Source organism: Myotis lucifugus, unplaced genomic scaffold (assembly GCF_000147115.1).
Source record: "Myotis lucifugus unplaced genomic scaffold, Myoluc2.0 scaffold_352, whole genome shotgun sequence".
NCBI lineage: Eukaryota > Metazoa > Chordata > Mammalia > Chiroptera > Vespertilionidae > Myotis > Myotis lucifugus.
Window position 1 is genome coordinate 486,830 of NW_005871400.1, and position 22,489 is coordinate 509,318.

At 40.5% G+C, this 22,489-nt stretch overlaps 1 protein-coding gene across 1 annotated transcript in view; it reads left to right on the top strand.

Annotated features, from left to right (window-relative positions):
• LOC102423824 (ATP-binding cassette sub-family A member 3-like) overlaps positions 1 to 22,489 on the top strand; it is a 372,708-nt gene that overhangs the window by 60,680 nt on the left and 289,539 nt on the right. The window contains 3 exon segments of the mRNA XM_014466690.2: positions 5,492 to 5,751; positions 7,861 to 7,971; positions 8,723 to 8,840. Of these exon segments, the coding sequence (XP_014322176.1) occupies positions 5,492 to 5,751; positions 7,861 to 7,971; positions 8,723 to 8,840 (489 nt within the window).

Consider the following 22,489-nt stretch of genomic DNA (forward strand, 5'->3'; position numbering starts at 1 on the left):
GTAAAGCAATTAAAAGTTCTCTACTGTCTTCCCCTTAAAGCAGGGTTTTTCCTTATGTGTATAGCCAGACAGCACAAAGTAGCTTTCGCTTTACACAGACCAGTTCCAGTCCCTCTTCTCTATAGTAAATTGGCTAGTCCCACACAAACAAACTTTGTCCCGACTCCATGATGATCGGTGACGAGAGACAGACAAGGGAGGGGGTGACCTGTTTTCACAGATCCTCACTCAGATGCCCGCCTGACCAAAGTTGTGGAGCCACACAAAGGAGAGGAGAGGGCAGGCCCCCTCCCTCCGCACTCACACACTTTCACCAGACATTCATTCAGCAAAGGCATTTCGCTACCACAACACACAGTTTTTCCCAATTCAATCCGAACCTTAAACTTTTAGCTGGCAAGTCAAATATTCAGCATTTCTTAAGCAGTAACATTTTCAAGAATAAACTTCAAAAATGCAAGACATAAGTTTTTTATCATTTGAATTCAGTAAGCTTCAAGGTCCCAAGTTCCCAGCGGTTCTGGAAAACCACACCTGAGGCTGGCAAGCAGGTTTGGCCCAGCCCTTGATTTTAAAATGACCATAATGCTTAAAGGAGTAGTTTGAGTCTGTCCCATAACGTCCGTCCAGTAAGTCCACAGAAAACAGAAAAAAAAAAAACCACAAACACGGACAAATACAGTCTTCCAACTCTATGGAAGCAAAACCAAAACAACCTTCCGACTCCGCGGAAGCAAAACTACAGATTAGACTATGGCCACGTGCCACTTGTGTCAGATCGAGGGGTTTCTGCGCCCCTCCAGATGGAGGATCGGGGCGTCCCCCGATTCCTCCTGCCCATGGTCCCCCAGTGCGTCCACCTAGACCGTTTCAGGCATTACAGATTTCAGAAGTGAGCTCACACAGGACAGAATACACAAAACAAAATAGACAACACACAGACCCTTACCGCAGTCAGGCAGACTCCCCGGATCGGGGTCCCTCATGGATTTTGGGGATCCCGGATGCGCCCCCAAATGTTATGCCCAGAGTTCGGGGTCCCCAATGATCCACCACCAGGGAGCCTTTTCCGATGCAAAAGCAAAGGGTCTTTTATTCAAGCCCAGGACTTGGTCCCCCACTGCCTCCATTACTGGATGCAAGAGAGAGCCCCAAGTTCCAAGAGAACAAAGAATTTATAGGGCTTGGGGTCGGGGGGGTGGGGGCACACTCTGACCACTGATTTGGCCGATTCTGGTTGGTTGAGTGAGGGCCGGGGGCTAGTGACACAAGAGCAGGGTGAAGCTAGGGTCTAGTTATACAAAGACAGGGGGGTGGCTAGCATACTCTTGGCCTTGGGCTAGTTTTCCCCACTTTCCCATTGGCCGAGATAAGGGCAGGCTGAGTAACTGATACATTCTGTGGCTTTTTCTTGGAAGAGTGGTTAAGGACACAGCTATCAGTCCTGTTCTGTCCTTTCAGCCACACCTCCATGGGGTGAGGGTCCCCACTGCAGGGGGCTTGACCAGCCTGAAAACAGCCATCAGCCCCTCACCCAGGCTGGTCAGGCACCCCAGTGGGACCCCCACCCTTATCCGGGACACCATTCAAGGCAAACTAGCCGGCCCGCACCCATGCACCAGGCCTCTATTCTCCTTTATAATAAAAGGTTAATATGCAAAATGACCCTAATAGCAGAATGACTGGGAATGACTAGTCACTATGACACACACTGACCACCAGGGGGCAGACGCTCAATGCAGGAGCTGCCCCCTGGTGGGCAGTGCGCTCCCACAGGGGGAGCTCTGCTCAGCCACAAGCCAGGCTGATGGCTGCCAGTACAGCAATGATGGCAGGAGCCTCTCCTGCCTCAGCAGCGATAAGGATGTCTGACTGAAGCTTAGGCCTGCTCCCTGATGGCAAGTGGACATCTCCTGAGGGCTCCTGGGCTGCCAGAGGGATGTCTGACTGCCAGCTTAGGCTAAGCCAGCAGGTGGACATCCCCCGAGGGGTCCCAGACTGCGAGAGGGCACAGGCCAGGCTGAGGGACCCCCCCCCACCCAAGTGCTTCATATTTTTGTGCTTTGGGCCTCTAGTTCATATTATAAACACAGAAAAGTCTAAAATTAGTTACCTGAATTCCAAACTTAAAAATTAGTAGAAGAAAATAAAATTAAAGCTTTATTTTTTTGTCTTTTTTAAAATTAAATCTTTATTATTCAGATTATTACAGTTGTTCCTCTTTTTCCCCCCATAGCTCCCCTCCACCTGGTTCCCACCCCACCCTCCGTCCTCACCACCCCCCACAGTCCTCATCCATAGGTACATGATTTTTGTTCAGTCTCTTCCTGCGTCCCCCGCACCCCTCTACCCCCCAAGAATAGTCAGTCCACTCCCTTTCTATGCCCCTGATTCTATTATAATCACAAGTTTATTCCGTTCATCAGATTATTCATTCACTTGATTTTTTAGATTCACTTGTTGATAGATGTGTATTTGTTGTTCATAATTTGTATCTTTACCTTTTTCTTCTTCCTCTTCTTAAAGGATACCTTTCATCATTTCATATAATACTGGTTTGGTGGTGATGAACTCCTTTAGCTTTTCCTTATCTGTGAAGCTCTTTATCTGACCTTCACTTCTGAATGATAGCTTTGCTGGATAAAGTAATCTTGGTTGTAGGTTCTTGGTATTCATCACTTTGAATATTTCTTGCCACTCCCTTCTGGCCTGCAAAGTTTCTGTTGAGAAATCAGCTGACAGTCATATGGGTACTCCCTTGTAGGTAACTGACTGTCTTTCTCTTGCTGCTTTTAAGATTCTCTCTTTGTCTTTTGCTCTTGGCATTTTAATTATGATGTGTCTTGGTGTGGTCCTTTTTGGATTCCTTTTGTTTGAGATTCTCTGTGCTTCCTGGACTTGTAAGTCTATTTCTTTGACCAGGCAGGGGAAGTTTTCTGTCATTATTTCTTCAAATAGGTTTTCAATATCTTGCTCTCTCTCTTCTTCTGGCACCCCTATAATTCGGATGTTGGTACGCTTGAAGTTGTCCCAGAGGCTCCTTACACTATCTTCATATTTTTAAATTCTTTTTTCATTTTGCTTTTCCAGTTAGGTGTTTTTTGCTTCTTTGTGTTTCAAATCTTTGACTTGATTCTTGCGATCCTCTAGTCTGCTGTTGGGAGTCTGTTTAATATTCTTTCTTTCAGTCAGTGTATGCTTAATTTCTAGTTGGTTCTTTATCACAACCTCGAGGGTATCATTAGATTTCTTGAGGGTCTCACTAAACTTATTGGCAGTTTCTAGAAAATTCTTGAAAAACCTTAAAGTGTGGTTTTGAACTCTATATCCAGTAGTTTGCTTTCCTCTATTTCTGTCATTTGTGTCCTGTTTGTCTCCACATTTTTTTATGCTTCGCTGTGTCGATAGAGTGGTTTCTGTACTAGGTGTCCTATAGGGCCCAGTGGCTCAGCCTCCCCAATTACCTGAGGTAGACACTCTTGGTGCACCCCCTTGTGGGCTTTGTGCACAGTCTTGTTGTAGTTAAGCCTTGATTGTTGTAGGTAACACTGGGAGGAATTGACCTCCACGCCAATTGGCTGTGAGAATCAGCTGTGTCTGCAGTGGGAGAACTTCTGTGCTGGAGAAACCCCTCCGGGGCAAGACTTGCTTCAGTGGGGCTTTGGTGCTCACTGAGTCTGCCCCCTGAGTGTGTCCTTTATGAATCCGAGGAGCTGCAATCTGGATGGTCCCACTCTGACCACCTGGCACACTGGCTCCTGGATCTCTAAGGAGGTGCTAATCTATCCTCTGCCTGAGGCTATCCAGCAGGAGCCAGCTGTAACACAATGCAAGTTGCCCTGGGGCCTTGGGCCAGCTGCAATTTGTTAGGTAATTATCTGAATGCAAAGGTCCAGGACTTTCATATGCAAAAGCCTCTGTGGCTTGGGCAGGGCGGGGTCCCAAGGGATCAACAGAGTAGAGCGAGCAGTTATGGCTGCTCTCAGTCCTGCCCTCAGAGGCCCTGCTTCTGTGTCCCAGCAATCGCTGCAAGCACCCCCGAGAGAAAGCTGCCCTCGAGTTCCGACCGATGCCAGACATTCCAGTTTCTCCTGTATGAGTCTGGGTCCCCAGAGACTCACCTGGAACTGGAGCTCAGAGCTTGAGACTCCCTCCCGATTGAAAAAGACAACCATGTCCTCAGCCACCAACCCTCTCCACCTGCGCCTCTGTACCTCTGTATTTTACTTCCGCACAGCACCTCCTCTGAGTCTCGGTATGCTTTTCTCTTTCCTTCTATTTGTAGAATTTCCGCTCAGCCAGCCTTCCTGTGGTTCTGGATGATGTCCCTTCCGTCTTTTAGTTGTATTTTTGAAGTGGTTGTGCACGGCAGCAATCTCTGGTGTTTACCTATGCCACTATCTTGGTTTCTCTCTAAAATTAAAGCTTTAGCTGCCTTTTAGTTGTTTGGCTAACTTGGTTTCAGTGAGACCATGTTCCTTGGGGCCATCCTGCATTACTAGAACAGTGGTTCTCAACCTGTGGGTCACGATTCCTTTGGGGGTCAAACAACCCTTTCACAGGGGTCGCCTAAGACCACCGGAAAACACATATATAATTACATATTGTTTTTGTGATGAATCACTATGCTTTAATTATGTTCAATTTGTAACAATGAAATTGGGGGTCACCACAACATGAGGAACTGTATTAAAGGGTCTCGGCATTAGGAAGGTTGAGAACCACTGCACTAGAATATAGCTGTCATTCTGAGTTTTAGTTCTTTTACTACATTTCCAAGTCTTCATTCACCAATGTTTTATTAAAGCTGCATTTTTAAAAATATAGTTTATTGATTTTTTACAGAGAGGAAGGAAGAGAGATAGAGAGTTAGAAACATCGATGAGAGAGAAACATTGATCACCTGCCTCCTGCACACCTCCCGCCAGGGATGTGCCCATAACCAACATACATGCCCTTGACCAGAATCGAACCTGGGACCCTTCAGTCCGCAGGCCAATGCTCTATCCACTGAGCCAAACTGGTTATGGCTAAAGCTGCATTTTTAATAAAACTAAATTGCATTCAGCAAATCTACTACTGCTTTCCTTTAATATACGTAGTTTTCAGAAGATATAAATCAGTTTCAGCTGAAAAAGTCAAACCTAGAGGGAAGGCAAGGGAAGATGGGAGTGGGTGAGGGGGGAAAAGAGAACAACAAAATAATTTGTATGCATATAAGCATAACGAATAGACAGACAATAGGGTTGTGGGGGCCTGGGCTGGGGAATAAAGGGGACATATGTAATACTTTAAACAATAAGATCTTTTTTTTTTTAAAGTATCCCTTTAGTGCCAAAACTGATATGTTCTCAGAGTAATTATGTTCAGTTGGCCTTGGTACAACATTAAATTTATGTTCTGTAGATGACAAGTTATGACTTACTTGAATTGCCTTGTTCGTCTGAGCTGTCCCTCAGTCTGTTTTATTTGACACTGCTTTGTCATGCAGGGTACATCACAGAAGGGTTCCTGGCTGTGCAGCACGCCTTAGATAAGGCTATCATGCTGTACCATGGGGGCCGTGCTGCCCAGAAGCTGTTTGATGGCATTAGTGTTCTTATACAGAGATTTCCACATCCAGCTTATTCTGAAGACAGGTTAATTTTGAGCCTTAATGGCTTCCTCCCTTTGATGTTCATACTTATGTTCTCTCCAACTGTACTTTCCACCATGCGAACCCTTGTGTCAGAAAAAGAAAAAAGATTGAAGGTAATCCCAATTATTCTCTGATAAAGTGTCTGTAAAGATATTTTTATGCCTATGGAGTTCTTCTAAATGGAGACTTAGACTATGTCTACATATTCAGCATTGGTAGGTAGATGTTATGCCTAGTGGCAGCAAATTACATCCCAGTAACAGCAAATATAGAACAGAAAGTGATGAAACTTTCTAATTTTTCAAACTGGCAGAATTGCAGAGGCAAACCATCTCTGGGAAGCCACAAAAGGGAAAATCCTGAAGGCAAGGAGGTCACTGGGGGAATTTGCAGTCTGTAGTACCTAGGAACCTCAAACACAGTTCACCACCTAACTAAATTAACTTAAATTCCCACTCTTTCAGTCTATTTACCTTGATAGCTACAGCCCTAGATAACATGTCTGGGTTTCAACAACACAAAATTACAAAGCACATCAAAAATTAAGAAGTGACAGTCCAATGAGTCAAATTAGTTACCAGAACTAGACTCAGATAAGACAGAGATGTTGGAAATATCAGACGAGGAATTTAAAATTATTATGGTTAGTAATTTAAAGGCTCTAAAGGGAAAGGTATATGTTTCCAGCATCAAGACCACCCCCATTTTCTGAAATGCAGTGGGACTTAGCATATAGTTATACTCACATCTGGAATTTCTTAGATTGGTGTAGTAAATACCCATAGATAGATCATAAGAGGAAATGACACAGGAAAAGCCTAGAAAAATTGACCTTGCAAACACGACTTCCTAATCGTCTCAAGCCTCCTTTGTTAGCTCTTTTCTGCACAGTAGAAAACATGTAAGATCATACAGTTAATGCTATCAGAGAGAGAAAAACTATAAGGAGTTAAAGGAAAATGATAGAAGTAAAATTATGCTAACAAAAATGAAGAATGCTTTTGACAGACTCATCAGTACATTTGACCTTGATGAGGAAAGAATCAGAGAATTGAATAAAACAGTTGAAATTATACAAACTTAAAGAGAAAACAAAATTTAAAAATTCAGAAAAAAGCATACAAAAAGCGTAGGACAATATTAAATGGTATAACATGTACATAATTGGAATCCCTCTAAGAAGATATGAGAGAATAGCTAATGTGCAGAGTATTATGCTAAGTGAAATACCAGTAAGCTAGTGAGAAAAAGACAAATATCACATGATCTCTCTTATATGTGGAATCTAATGAACAAAATAAACTGACAAACAAAATAGATCCAGAGACATGGAAGCATGCAACAGATGATTCTCAGAGCGGAGGTGGGGAGTGGAAAGACATTAACCAAAGAATTTATATGCATTTATGCATAACCCTTGGACACAGGCAATAGTGAGGTAATGGCCTGGAGGGAGGTTGGAAGTGGGAAGGAGGGTATCAATGGGGAGGAAAAGGGAACATCTGTAATACTTTCAACAATAAAGATAAATTTTAAAAAGAAGTAATGTCAGAGAGTTTTTTCCAAAATCAGTGGTACGTATCAAACCACAAATTGAAGAAGCTCAGAGAACACAAAGCAGGATAAATACAACACTACACACACACACACACACACACACACACACACACACACACACATGCACGCACACATGCACGCACACGCACACACACATATACACCTAGACATAATTATATTTAAACTGCTGAAAACCAAAGACAAAGAGAATATATTGAGAGCAGCCAGAGGCGGAGAAAAGGCCACATTGTCTACAAGAAACAAGCATAAGAAGTATAACTAACTTCTAACTTACAATTGGATTTTTAAAATAAAAAACATAGACACATTTCTCTAATATTCCAGAAAGTATACTATAATATAAAAGAGATCTTAATATTTCAAAGTTTAATTTGAAATGCTTTCCATTTTGGTCCCATACTAAGTATAGTACTGAAAAAGATGTCTGAAATAAGGAGAAATATCCTATAATGCTAATACTGTCCTTACTAACTCCATAATTTTGACCAACATACTTGACTTTGAGCATTGCTTCTTCTCATGCACAAAATAGAGATATTACCTATTTATATAGGATTTTATGGGAATTTAATTTTAAAATGTATGTGAAAGCACTATGAATTACTGTTATATGTTATATTTGATTTGTGTTGACTTTCCTACAGGACTACCAACTCATAATTGGACTTAGAAACTGGATGATCTGGGCTTCCTATTTCCTCGTAGTCTTCTTTTTTTATATCATTATTATCTCTTTGATATGTGTGTTATTCTTTGCCAAGGCAAGTGTCTAATTTTGTGCTATCCAATAGATATTTAATGAGTTACTATGAAATATTAAATCTTTAGTAGCCACTATACATTTTAAAGAATAGAAAGAACAGGTGAAATTATTTTAATAATATATTTAATTTAACTCAATATATACAAAATATATCAACCTGCAATCTATTTGAAAATTAAGATATTTTATTTTACATTCTTTTTTGTACTGTCTTCAAACTGCAGTCTGTGTTTTATATTTAAAGCACATCTCAATTCATATGCAATATCATCATTAGAAGTACCTAATGTGTACTGGACACTGTATTTGTTTTTTAATTTAAATAAAAATAATTAAAATTAAATGATATTTACATAAGCTACCTTCTGAGTGCTCAGTAGCTAATGTGGTTCATGTCTGCTATATTGGATATCTTCTTCCAAGATTGTAGCCTGCTGCAGCTATCCTTTGAGAGGGATAAAGTCATTCCTCTCAAGTGTGGACTGATTGGTCTCAGGAAGATGAAATATGGCTTATATTGTCTCCACTATGGAGACTCATAGGCTGTTGAATCTCCAAGGGGAAAAAACACCAGAAACCCTTCTGTAAGAAATAAGTTATTTAGTTAACTTTCCCACAAATTAAGCTTCAGTAACTGAGTAATGTGATCTGTTTCTTTCGGGCCTTCATTTTCTCCTTCTTCCCTTGTGTTTATGTGACAGTCCTTATGGTGTGCCTTAAATTGTCTTATTGTTTTATTGTAGATTTTCAATGAGCCAATTTTCCGCTACAGTGACTCTAGCTTCATCTTTGTCTTTTTCATGTGTTATGCCATTGCTTCAATATTCTTTGGCTTTATGGTTAGCACATTCTTCAGTAAAGGTGAGTCTAAGACCCTCCCATACATAATGCAATTTCTGTTCTAATTGTCCAAAATGGGATCTTATTTGGGTGCTCCTTCTAGACATCTCATATGTAGTCTTTGTGTGTGTGTTGATTTCAGAGAGGAAGGGAGAGAGAGAGAGGGATAGAAACATCAATGATGAGAGAGAATCATTGATTGTCTGCCTCCTGCACGCCCCTACTGGGGATCAAGCCCACAACCCAAGCATGTGCCCTGACTGGGAATTAAACCATGACCTTCTGGTTCATAGGTCAACACTTAACCACTGAGCCATGTCTGCTGAGCTCATATGTATAGTCTTGACTTACATTCTATCATAGAAGATGAATGTGGCCCTTGCCGAAACCGGTTTGGCTCAGTGGAAAATTAATGTGGCCCAATGTGTATATTAAAAAGGATATAAAATAAAATTGTGACCAGTTATAACTTAGGATAAATAAACAATTCTTCCTGCAGAAGTTGATTTCTTTTTTAAATTTTTTTATTTTCCCACCTTTTTATTGAATTTATTGGGGTAACACTGACAAAATTAAAATTATACAGGTTTCAGGTACACAATTCCAAAACACATCATCTGAACACTGTATTGTGTGTTCACCACTGTAAGTCAACTTCGTCTATAACCATTTATCCCCTCTATGAATGCAATTTAAATTGGAGATTTATTTCACATTACAGACTTTAATCCATTACTTTTTAAAAATTCTTTGTTATATAAAGTATTATGTAATAAGTCTCCTTTTTACCCGATTGACCTCTCCCTGGACACTCCCACCCTTCCAGCACATGCCCTCACCCCCTTAGTGTCTGTGTCCACTGGTTATGCTTATATGCATGCATACAAGTCCTTCCGTTTATCTCTTACACCCACCCCACCCTCCCCTGCCTTCACTCTGAGGTTTGACGATTTGTTCCATGCTTCTCTAGTTCTGGATCTATTTTTATTTATGTTGTTCATTATATTCCACAAATGAGTGAGATCATGTGATATTTATCTTTCTCCGACTGGTTTATTTTGCTTAGCATAATGCTCTCCAGGTCCATCCATACTGTAATGAATGGTAAGAGTTCTTTCTTTTTTTTACAGCAGTGTAGTATTCAATTGTGTAGAGGTACCAATGATTTTTAATCCACTCATCTGTTGATGGGCAATTAGGCTGTTTCCAAATCTTAGCTATTGTAAATTGTGCTGCTATGAATATAGGGGTGCATATATCCTTTCTGATTGGTGTTCCTGGTTTCTTGGGATATATTCCTAGAGGTGGGGTTACTGGGACAAATGGGAGTTCCATTTTTAGTTTTTTGAGGAAACACCATACCATTTTCCACAGTGGCTGCACCAGTCCGCATTCCCACCAGCAGTTAATAGGCTATTTCTCTACATACTCGCCAGCACTTGTCATTTGTTGATAATAGCCATTCTGACAGGTGTGAGATGGTACCTCCTTGTCATTTTGATTTGCATCTCTTGGATAATGAGTGACTTAGAGCATGTTTTCATATGTCTCTTGGCCTTCTGTATGTCCTCTTTAGAAAAGTATCTATTTAAGTCCTTTGCCCATTTTTTGATTGGATTATCTTCCTTTTGTTAAGTTGTATGAGTTCCCTATAAATTTTGGAAATTAGGCCCTTATCGGAGATAACATTGGCAAATACTGGTATGTTCTTTCATGCTTTCTTATTGTTTTGTTAATGGTTTCTTTTGCTGTGCAGAAGCTTTTTATTTTGATGCAGTCCCATTTATTTTCTCCTTAGTTTCCATTGCCCTAGGAGCTGTGTCGGTAAAGATATTGCTACGATATATGTCTGATATTTTGCTGCCTATGGAGTCTTCTAAGACTTTTACCATATGGCTTCCTGTCATACATTTAAGTCCTTTATCCATTTTGAGTTTATTTTGTGTGTGGTGTAAGATGGTGATCTAGTTTCATTTTTTTGCATTTATCTGTCCTATTTTTCCAACACCATCTATTGAAGAGACTGGTTTATTCCACTGAATGCTCTTTTAAAGGTAGGGGTTTATTTCTGGATTCTCCATTCTGTTCCATTGGCCTATATGCCTGTTCTTATGCCAGTAACAGGCTATTTGGATTATAATGGCCTTGTAGTAGAATTTGATATCCAGTATTGTGGTACCTCCCATCTTATTCTTTTTTCTCAAGATTGCTGTGGCTATTCAGGGTCTTCCTTGGTTCTATATAAATTTGGGGAATATTTTTTCTAGGTCTGTGAAATATGCCATTGATATTTTAATATGGATTGTGTTGAATCTATAGGTCACTGTGGGTGTAATGGATGTTTTAATGATGTTAAGTCTTCCAGCCATGAACATGATATATGCTTCTACTTATGTCTTCCTTAATTTTTTTCTTCTATATCATATACAGATCTTTTACCTCCTTGGTAAAATTTATTCCTATTTATTTATTTTGTTGTAATAGTAAACAGGATGGTTTTTTAAGTGTCTCCTTCTGAGAGTTCATTATTGGTATATAAAAATGCCATCGAATTCTGGATATTGATTTTGTATCCTGCAACTTCTGTGAATTTATTTATTAAATATAGTAGTTTTGTTGAAGTCTTTAGGGTTTTCTATGTACAATATCATGTCATCTGCAAATAATTATAATTTTACTTCCTCTTTTCCAATTTTGATGCCTTCTATTTCTTCTTGTCTGATTACTATAGCTAAAACTTCTAGTACTGTGCTGAATAAGAGTAGGAAAGCAGACATCCCGGACTTGTTCCTCATCTTAAGGGAAATGCTTTTAGCTTTTGCCCATTGAGTATAATGTTAGCTGTGGGTTTGTCATATATAGCGTTTATTATGTTAAGGTATGATCCCTCTATTCCCACTTTGCTGAGAGTTTTTATTATAAAACTAGAGGCCTGATGCACGAAATTGGTGCAAGAGTAGGCCTTCTTTCCCCCAGCTGCCGGCACTGGCTTCCCTCTGGCACCTGGGACCCAGGCTTCCCTCTGGCCCCTGGCAGGCACCCAGGACCCCCCGGGCTTCCCTTGCAGCCTTGGCTTCGTCCGGAAGCTCATCAGGTCTAATTAGCATATTATGCTTTTATTATTATAGATGGTGCTGGATTTTATTGAAGGTTTTTTCTGCATTTATTGATATGACCATGTTGTTTTTATCTTAACTTTTGCTTTTGTCATGTATGACATTTATTGATATGCAAATATTGTACCAACCTTCTACTCACAGAATATATCTCTCTTGGACATGAATATATGGTCTTTTTATTCTATTTCTGGATCCGATTTGCTATTATGTTACTAAGAGATATTGGCCAATAATTTTCTTTCTTTGTTGTGTCTTATCCAGTGATGATATTAGGATAATGTTGGCTTTGTAAGAAGAGCTTCAGAATCTTTCCTCCTCTTGAATTTTTTAGAATACTTTGAGCAAGATAGGTGGTATTTCTTGAATGTTTGGTAAAATTTGCCTGCAAAGCCATAAAGTCCAAGACTTTTGTCGCTGAGAGTTTTTAATTATTGCTTCTATTTCATCAGTTGTTATTGGTATGTTCAGTTATTCCGCTTGTTCCTGATTGTATGTTACTATGATTTTGTCCATTTCAAATCACTTTTTTGTTTCCATATAGTTGTTGATAATATTTTACTAAAATCCTTTGTATTTCCGTGATGTCAGTTGTTACTTTGCTACTTTCATTTCTGATTCTATTTATTTGGGTCCTCTCTTTGTTTCTTTTTATTTTATTTTTTTATTGCTTAAAGTATTACAAAGGGTATTACATATGTGTCCTTTTTTTTCCTCCGCCCTTGACAATCCCCTGGCCTCCCCTACCCCCCAGTGTCTTATGTCCATTGGTTATGCTTATATGCATGCATACAAGACCTTCGGTTTATCTCTTACCCCCCTCCCTCCTGGCCCCCAATCCTCCCTGGCCTTCCCACTACAGTTTGACAATCCGTTTGAGGCAGTTCTGCCTCTGTATCTATTATTGTTTAAAAGTTTATAATGGTCTCTATTATCCATGAATGAGTGAGATCATGTGGTATTTTTCCTTCATTGACTGGCTTATTTCACTTAGCATAATGCTCTCCAGTTCCATCCATGCCGTTGCAAATGGTAAGAGTTCCTTCTTTTTTACAGCAGCATAGTATTCCATCGTGTAGATGTACCACAGTTTTCTAATCCATTCATCTACTGATGGGCACTTAGGCTGTTTCCAGATCTTAGCTATGGTGAATTGTGCTGCTATGAACATATGGGTGCATATATCCTTTCTGATTGGTGTTTCTGGTTTCTTGGGATATATTCCTAGAAGTGAGATCAAAGGGTCAAATGGGAGTTCCATGTTTAGTTTTTGAGGAAACTCCATACTGTCTTCCATAGTGGCTGCACCAGTCTGCATTCCCACCAGCAGTGCACGAGTGTTCCTTTTTCTCCACATCCTCTCCAGCACTTGTTGTTTGTTGATTTGTTGATGATAGCCATTCTGACAGGTGTGAGATGGTACCTCATTGTTGTTTTGATTTGCATCTCTCAGATGATTAGTGACTTTGAGCATGTTTTCATATGTCTCTTGGCTTTCTGAATGTCCTCTTTTGAAAGGTGTCTATTTAGGTCCTTTGCCCATTTTTTGAATGGATTGTTTATCTTTCTTTTGTTAAGTTGTATGAGTTCCCTATAAATTTTGGAGATTAGGCCCTTATCAGATATGACATTGGCAAATATGTTTTCCCACGCAGTAGGTTTTCTTGTTGTTTTGTTGATGGTTTCTTTTGCTGTGCAGAAGCTTTTTATTTTGATGTAGTCCCATTTGTTCATTTTCTCTTTAGTTTCAAGTGCCCTAGGAGCTGTATCAGTGAAGAAATTGCTTCGGCATATGTCTGAGATTTTGTTGCCTTTAGATTCTTCTAGAATTTTTATGGTTTCCTATCGTACATTTAAGTCCTTTATCCATTTTGAGTTTATTTTTGTGTATGGTATAAGTTGGTGGTCTAGTTTCATTTTCTTGCATATATCTGTCCAATTTTCCCAATACCATTTATTGAAGAGACTATCCTGGCTCCATTGTATGTTCTTCCCTCCTTTGTCAAATATTAATTGAGCATACTGGTTCGGGCTGATTTCTGGGCTCTCTATTCTATTCCATTGATCTATATGTCTGTTCTTGTGCCAGTATCAGGCAGTTTTGAGAACAGTGGCTTTGTAATACAGCTTGATATCTGGTATTGAGATCCCACCTACTTTGTTCTTTCTCAGGATTGCTGCAGCTATTCGGGGTCTTTTTTTATTCCAGATGAATTTTTGGAGAGTTCGTTCTAGATCTTTGAAGTAGGCCATTGGTATTTTAATGGGAAGTGCGTTGAATTTATAGATTGCTTTGGGTAGTATGGACATTTTAATTATGTTGATTCTACCAATCCATGAATACGGTATGTTCTTCCATCTGTTTATTTCTTCCTCTATCTCTTTTCTCAACGTCCTGTAGTTTTCTGAGTAGAGGTCTTTTACCTCTTTAGTTATGTTTATTCCTAGGTAGCTTAATTTTTTTGGTGCAATGGTAAATGGGATTGTTTTTATAATCTCTCTTTCTGCAAGATCCCTATTGGTGTATAGAAATGGCTTAGATTTCTTGGGGTTAATTTTGTATCCTGCTACATTGCCAAATTCATGTATTAAGTCTAGTAGCTTTTTGATGGAGTCTCTAGGGTTTTGTATGTATAATATCATGTCATCTGCAAATAAGGACAGTTTTACTTCCTCTTTTTCAATTTGGATGCCTTTTATTTCTTCTTCTTGCCTAATTTCAATGGCTAATACTTCCAGTCCTATGTTGAACAGAAGGGGTGAGAGTGGGCATCCCTGTCTTGTTCCTGTTCTTAGGGGAAATGGTGTTAGTTTTTGTCCATTGAGTATGATGTTGGCTGTGGGCCTGTCATATATGGCTTTTATTATGTTGAGGTGTGTTCTTTCTACTCCCACCTTGCTGAGAGTTTTTATAAAAAATGGGTGTTGGATTTTGTCAAATGCTTTTTCTGCATCAATTGATATGACCATGTGGTTTTTTTCTTTCAATTTGTTTATGTGATGTATCACGTTTATTGATTTGCGTATATTGTACCATCCTTGCATCCCTGGGATAAATCCTACTTGGTCATGGTGTATGATCTTTCTTATGTACTGCCGGATCCGATTTGCTAAGATTTTGTTGAGGATTTTGGCATCTATGTTCATGAGGGATATTGGCCTGTAATTCTCTTTCATTGTGTTGTCTTTACCTGATTTTGGTATTAGGGTGATGCTGGCTTCATAGAATGAGCTGGGAAGTGTTCCTTCCTCTTGAATATTTTGTAGTAGTCTGAGGAGGATAGGTTTTAGTTCTTCCTTGAATGTTTGGTAAAACTCCCCTGTGAAGCCGTCTGGTCCTGGGCTTTTGTTTGCTGGAAGCTTTTTGATGACTGCTTCAATTTCTTCCATAGTTATTGGCCTATTGAGATTTTTAGATTCTTCCTGATTGAGTTTTGGAATGTTGTATTTTTCTAGGAATTTGTCCATTTCCTCCAGGTTGTCTAGTTTGTTGGAGTAGAGCTGTCCATAGTATTTTTTAACAATCATTTTTATTTCTGAAGGGTCTGTTGTTATTTCTTCTCTATCATTTCTGATTTTGTTTATTTGGGTCTTCTCTCTTTGCTTCTTGGTGAGCCTGGCTAGAGGTTTGTCAATCTTGTTTATCCTTTCGAAGAACCAGCTCTTGGTTTCATTGATTTTCTGTATTGTTTTTTTGGTCTCTATGTCATTTATTTCTGCTCTAATCTTTATTATCTCCTTCCTTCTGCTCACTCTGGGATTTTCTTGTTGCTCTCTTTCTAATTCTTTGAGTTGTAGAGTTAAATGATTTCCTACCATTTTTTCTTGTTTTTTGAGATAGGCCTGTAGAGCTCTAAACTTCCCCCTCAGGACTGCTTTCATTGTGTCCCATAGGTTTTGGATTGTTGTGTTTTCATTGTCATTAGTTTCCAGGATGTTTTTAATTTCTTCTTTGATCTCATTGTTAACCCAATCAATATTTGATAACATGCTATTCAGCTTCCAAGTGTTTGAGTATTTTGGGTTGTTTTTATTGTAGTTTATTTCTAATATTATGCCCTTGTGGTCTGAGAAGACGCTTGGTATGATTTCAATCTTCTTGAATTTGGGGAGACTTTGCTTGTGGCCCAATATGTGGTCTATTTTTGCATCTGTCCCATGAGCATCTGAGTGGAATGTATATTCCGTGGCTTTGGGGTGAAGTGTTCTGAAGATGTCAATTAAGTCCATCTGATCTAGTGAGTCATTTAGGATTGCTGTTTCTTTGCTGATTGTTTGTCTAGAGGATTTATCCAGTGATGTCAATGGTGTATTAAAGTCCCCTACTATGATTGTATTGTTGTCGATCTCTCCTTTGATATCTTCCAGGAGTTTTTTTATGTATTTGGGTGCTCCTGCATTGGGTGCATATATGTTTACCAGGGTTATATCTTCTTGTTGTATTGATCCCTTTAATATTATGAAGTGGCCTTCCTTATCTCTTGTTATGGCCTTCACTTTGAGGTGTATTTTGTCCGATATAAGTATTGCTACCACAGCTTTCTTTTCATTTCCATTTGCCTGAAAGATATTTTTCCATCCCTTCACTTTCAGTCTGTGTGAGTCCCTTCTAATGAGGTGGGTCTCTTGTAGACAGCAAATGTATGGGTCATGATTTTTTTATCCATTCAGCCACTCGATGTCTTTTGGTTGGAGCATTTAGTCCATTTACATTTAAAGTTATTATTGAAAGGTACTTGTTTGTAGCCATTTCTTTTTTTGTGTGTGGCTGTTTTCTTTCTGAGCTTTTTATTTCTTCTTCTCACACCAGTCCCTTTAGCATTTCTTGCATTGCTGGCTTGGTGGTGATAAACTCCCTTAGCCTTTTTTTGTCTGTGAAGCTTCTTATTTCCCCTTCAATTTTGAATGATAGCCTTGCTGGATAGAGTATTCTTGGATTCAGTCCTTTGCTTTGCATCACTTTGTAAATTTCCATCCATTCTTTTCTGGCCTGATGTGTTTCTGTTGAGAAATCATTTGTAATCTAATGGGAGATCCCTTGTATGTAACTTTCCGTCTCTTTCTTGCAGCCTGTAAGATTCTCTCTTTGTCCTGAACATTTGCCATGGTAATTATGATGTGTCTTGGTGTGGGTCTTTTTGGGTTCACCTTGTTTGGGACTCTCTGGGCTTGTGTGACTTTTTTCTTCCCCACCTCAGGGAAGTTTTCTTATATTATTTCTTCGAATAGGTTTTCTAATCCTCGTTCCTCTTTCTGTTGTTCTGGCACCCCTGTTATTCATATGTTCTTTCGTTTCATGTTGTCCCAAAGCTCCCTTAGACTCTCCTCCTGTCTTTTAATTTTTTTCTGCAATTGAAGTACAGTTTGGGTGTGTTTTGCTTCCTTCTAATCCACTAATTCGGTCCTCCGCTTCTCCTAGTCTACTGTTGATGCTTTCAATGGTGTTTTTTATTGCAGCTATATCTCTCTTCATTTCTTCTTGGGTCTTGCATTAGTTATTGACTTTTTCATCTGTTTCTTCTTGCTTCTTGCTTAAGCTGTTGATTTTTTCATCTGTTTCTTCTTGCTTCTTGCATATGTTGTTGATTTTTTCCTTCATCCGGTTTATGCACTCTAGAATTTTCTGAATTCTTTTTCTGTCATGTTGCATGCCTCTGTCTCACTTAGCTGCTTTTCTGGCGAGTCCTCCTTTTCTTTCCTTTGGGGGTTTCTTTGCCTACCCATGTTTGATCTCACTGACATATGTAGATGTTGAGTCGTTCAGTGGCTGCTCCCTGGGTGGCAGTGGCTCCTTGGGCTGTGGTTGCTCCTTGGGTGGTTTCAGTAGCAGCTGCTCCTCAGTTGGCAGCAGCTCCTCTGGTGGGTGCTGTTCACAGCTGTGGTGGCTCTTCTGGCTGTTGGGGGGAGGCTTCACGTACAGCTGCTGTTCCTCAGACAGAGGGTGTGGTGATCAGGAGGCTGCTGTTGCTTGGATCTGCTGCGTTGATTTAAAGGCACAAAATACAACACAACAAGGCACAACGTACCAGGCACTGAACACAAATATATTCACGATATTAATAACCCCAAATAAAGGTGACCACCGAATTAAGAGAATTAGGGGATAAGGAAGAAAGAAGAGAAAAAGAGAAAAGAGAAAAAAGAAAAAGAAAGAAAAATAAGAAAAAAAAACAAAAAGGAAGTGCAAAAATGAAATTGGGAAAAAAAGAGGGGGAAAAAAGAAAAAAAAAGAGTGAAAAGAGAGAATGAAGTAGAAGACAGGAAGAGACTATTTGTATGTGGAGAAAACTCCGATAGAACTGCCACTAATCCAAACAAATTCCAGCAACAGATCCCTGGAGATGAATGCAAATTACAAACAAACAATGATATCAAGAGAGGCAAGGGAAAACAGAAGCACAAAAATAGCCAGGGGGTGGGGGAGGGGAGGGAGGGGAAAAACCAGCAGAAAAAAAGAAAAAGAAAAACAACCTTACAACCAGTCCTAAAAAAGAAAAAAAAAAACACAAAACAAAACAAGCAAAAAAAAAAAAAACACAGACAAACAAAAAAAACAATATATTCAACAATCAAGCAAACAGCAAGAAAACAATAGAAAGATAAGAGAAAAAAATGTTTGGATAGTGAAGAAAGATAAGGGATAGGTGTATAAGGATTTAGAGCAGTGGATTGGAAATAGGAGATATAAGTAGGGTGAAATTAGACAGGGGGTAAAAAGACGGACTAGGGAAAATCTAAAGCAGGAATAGGGTAAGAGAAACAGGACACCAAAAGGGGAAAAGTGAGGAAGAGGGTTTTAGCATAGAGGTAAAATTGTGGTAGGGAAAATTGATGCTAAAGAAACGATGAAAATAGAATGGAGAACACTACTCCCAAAATTTTTAAAAAAGAGAAAATAAAATGGCACTTTAAAAAATGGTAAAATGGTAGCAGTAATAATACTGGTTAAAAATAAAAATGTAGTAATTAAAAGGGTAAAATCAGGTGATGGAAAAAGAAGAAAAAGAAAAAAATGGTTTCTTAGTTAAAAGGCAAAAAAAGAAAAAAAAATTTGCGGTAGTGAAGGTCTTTCGAATCTTCTACTCTTCAGCCTGGCTCGCCTTAGTCCTGCCAGGTATTCAGGAGAGTGTTGAATTTCCCTGCGATACACTGTTCCTCCGTGTTGTAAATCACAGTCCTGATTTTAAAGCAGGCCATATTTTTGATCCAGACTGCCTTAATTTGTGTTCACCTAAGAGTCAGTTTGTGGCTCAACCGCTGAGTGGCAGTGTTTTGGGGTTGGCCTCTGAGGCTATACCTATAATTCATTTCTTATCTATTTAGCTACACTGTGTCTTTTGATTGGAGCATTTAATCCATTTACATTTAAATTTGTTATTGATAGGTACTTATTTATTGCCATTTTTTTCTTTATGTCTTTGTTCCTCTCTATATGTATTCCTTCTTACAACAGTCCCTTTAACATTTCTTGCAGTGCTGGGTTGGTGGTAATAAACTCCTTTAGCCTTTTTTTTTCTATGAAGCTCTTTATTTCTTCCATTTTAAATGACAGCCTTTCTGGGTAGAGCTGTCTTAGTTGCAGGTCCTTGCTTTTTATTGCTGTGAATATTTTATGCCATTCCATTCTGGCCTGAAGTGTTTCTGTTGAGAAATCAGCTTACAGCCTTAGGAGAACTTCCTTGTAGGTAACTGATAGTTTCTCTCCTGCTCCCTTTATGATTCTTTCTTTGTCTTTAGTCTTGGACATTTTAAGTTTTATGTGTCTTGATGTGTCTGTTTTGGTTCATTTTGATTGGGACTCTTTGTGCTTCCTAGAGTTTTATGGCATTTTCTTTCACCAGGCTAGGGAAGTTTTCAGTCATTATTTCTTCAAACAGATTCTTTATCCCTTGCCTTCATTTCATTTAGCTCTTTTTCTGAGGATTGCTCCTGTTCTTTAATTTGGGCCTTTTTTGTTCTCCTATTGTGGCTGTCTCTTTGTGTTTGTTTCCCTCTATTAAATAGAGCTTCTATGACTTACAGTATTGGTGGAGTGCCCTTAGGTAGTTGGTGTCCTGTGGGACCAAATGGTGCAGTCTCCTTGATCTCCTTGTTCTAGGAATCTCTCATGTGTGCTTTGTTGTGGCCCTCCTGCTGTAATTGAGTCTTGAGTACCATTGGCCCTTTTGTAGGTGGGATCGACCCTCGTAGGTTGGCTGACTGTGAGGCTCAAACCTCACCATCGTATGCAAACTGCTGTGGAGGTGCAGTCTTGTGATGTCTTGATGGTTAAGTGGCACAATGGTTAACCCTTTATACTGAGTGTCTGTAGAGGTAAACCTCTGTCACCATGTGTGAGATGCTGCACAGGGGCTGCCCAGCAGGATCTGTAGGTTGTTCCCAGCAGGATCTGTAGCTTCTGGGATTCACCTTTGGATGTGCCGTTTGTGTGTCTAGTTGGGTTGAGCTCCAGTGTGGTCTGAAGCCCACCACGGCAGTGTTGGTTCTGTGTCCTTTTGGGTGGGTTTCATATGCAGGTCACCATCACACATTGTGTGTAACTGGCCTTGGGCTACTACTCTGTTCACTGTTTGTGTCTGTGTCTGTCTGCTAGACCTTTGTGCTCATGGGAGGGTCCAATCTGTGTAAATGATCAGCTTCTTTCAGCTTAGAGTTAGGGGTAGATCTGTGGTTGGACCAAGGTTTCCTGAGGTTCACCTCCACTTGTCATCTACTCCACCTCCCTCCTGAGAGTGCCTGGTCTTCCTCTGAAGAGAGTCTGTAGGATGGACCCAGGCTAGTCTAGCTCGGGCTAGTGGGCTCTCAGTCAGACACTCAATGAGTAGAAATTAGTCTCTGCTTCAAAGCAAAACTCTTCAGTCTCTACCAGAGATTCCAATTCTAGTTCCCCCTAAGGGAAGTTACTGAAGTTTCAGGTTGGGTATAGCTTGCAGTTTTTTTCTAAAGAGCAGTTACAGCTGCCCTTGGCTCAGGGGGATTGACCAAAAGAATTGAGGATGTTACTGGCCCAGCCCACAGGAGGGGGCTAAGCACTTCCTCCCAGTCCCAGACAATAGCCTCTGAGCATCTCACACTCTGAATGTCCCACTCTGAGCTGCTCTCCTGTCCCCCACAGAAATGAACCCAGTGGGTGTATCTGGCATTTCACAGGGCTGAACCAACAGGCTCCTGTAGGGGATGGTGTTTGCAGCCTGGGGGGTGGGGGTGGAGGGTGGGGGGCTCTGCCTTCCTTCCCAGGGCTGCTGATGGAACACACAGGGTGCTTGGATTAGCTTTCCCACAATGCAGTCACAAATCCAGGGCTGAAATTCCTACCTTTGCTTGGGCTCCAAACGCCAAATATCCCAGACCTCTGCATACCCAGGACAGGGCAGTCTTGGAGGCTCCACAAGTCAGGGGACTGTTTGCTCGAGGTGGGAGAGACCTTTCCCCTTTCCTCAGCCAAACAGTTTAGTCACTGACTAAGGCTCTGTACTGCCTTTCAAGAAAGTAAAGGGTCCTTCAAAGTCACTGCTGGGTGCAGCCCACACACTCTTCTGCTGGAATCAAACTCAGGCAACACAGACTCTCCAGCAGTCAGAGCCCAGAATGAACTCCTCAGACTGGGTGCAAACAATAGGATCACTCCGTCACTGGGAAGGTGTGGTCACGGTCTCCTAGGCAAACAGATCCCCCTGGTTCCCTCTGCCTGATGGTGACGAGATCACATCTAAGGAGGTTAATGCAGGTGCTGAGGCGGGAGCAGGTGCAGACAGACACACCTGGTGGGCGCAGGTGGCCCTTGCTGAGATGCCTTCCATCAGCGTTCAAGATCAAGAACCCAGAGCAGAGAGGAATTCCATCCTCTCAGTGAAACAGTGGGATAGTCGGGGCGACTATAGAGGAGGAATGTGCACTTTAGGTGCCAGCACCCATGAGCGAAGGCTGCCCTGACTGAGCCTCGCTTGCTTGGGGCCTAGCGCACTCCTGCCGGGCAGCGGGTGACAGGACGTGCCTTTCCAAATTAATGAGAGAAAACGTTGATTCTCCTGTTGCCCACGAAGGTGGAAAGTGAAGTGGGGAGACATGTGGGGAGTGAGCGAGGTTCCCTGTCTGGGGGTTCCAAATCTGCTGTTGGTTTCTTTCACCGCTGACTAGAGATATACAGGGTGTCCCCCCAAAATGTATACATGCTTTGAATACTTACTAATTCCAGTGGTTTTAAGCATAAGAAAGAAACAACAATGGAGCTGTTATCTGTTAAAAGTGTGGGCACAAACAGGCAGTCAGACATTCCCTGAGGGGTCTCAGATTGGAGAGGGTGCAGGCCAGACTGAGGGGCCCCTTCCTGTCCCCCCCCACCCCAGTGCACGAATTTCATGCACCGGGCTACTAGGATTAAAATAATTTCCTTCTATTCCTCATTTAAATGTTTTTATCATTAAATGATGTTGAATTTTGTCAGTTTTTCTGCATAAATGTTGATAATCATTTGGAGTTTGTTCATTCTGTTAAAGTTATGTATTACATTGATCACTTATTAGTATGTCTTGAACCATCCTTGCATTCCAGGAA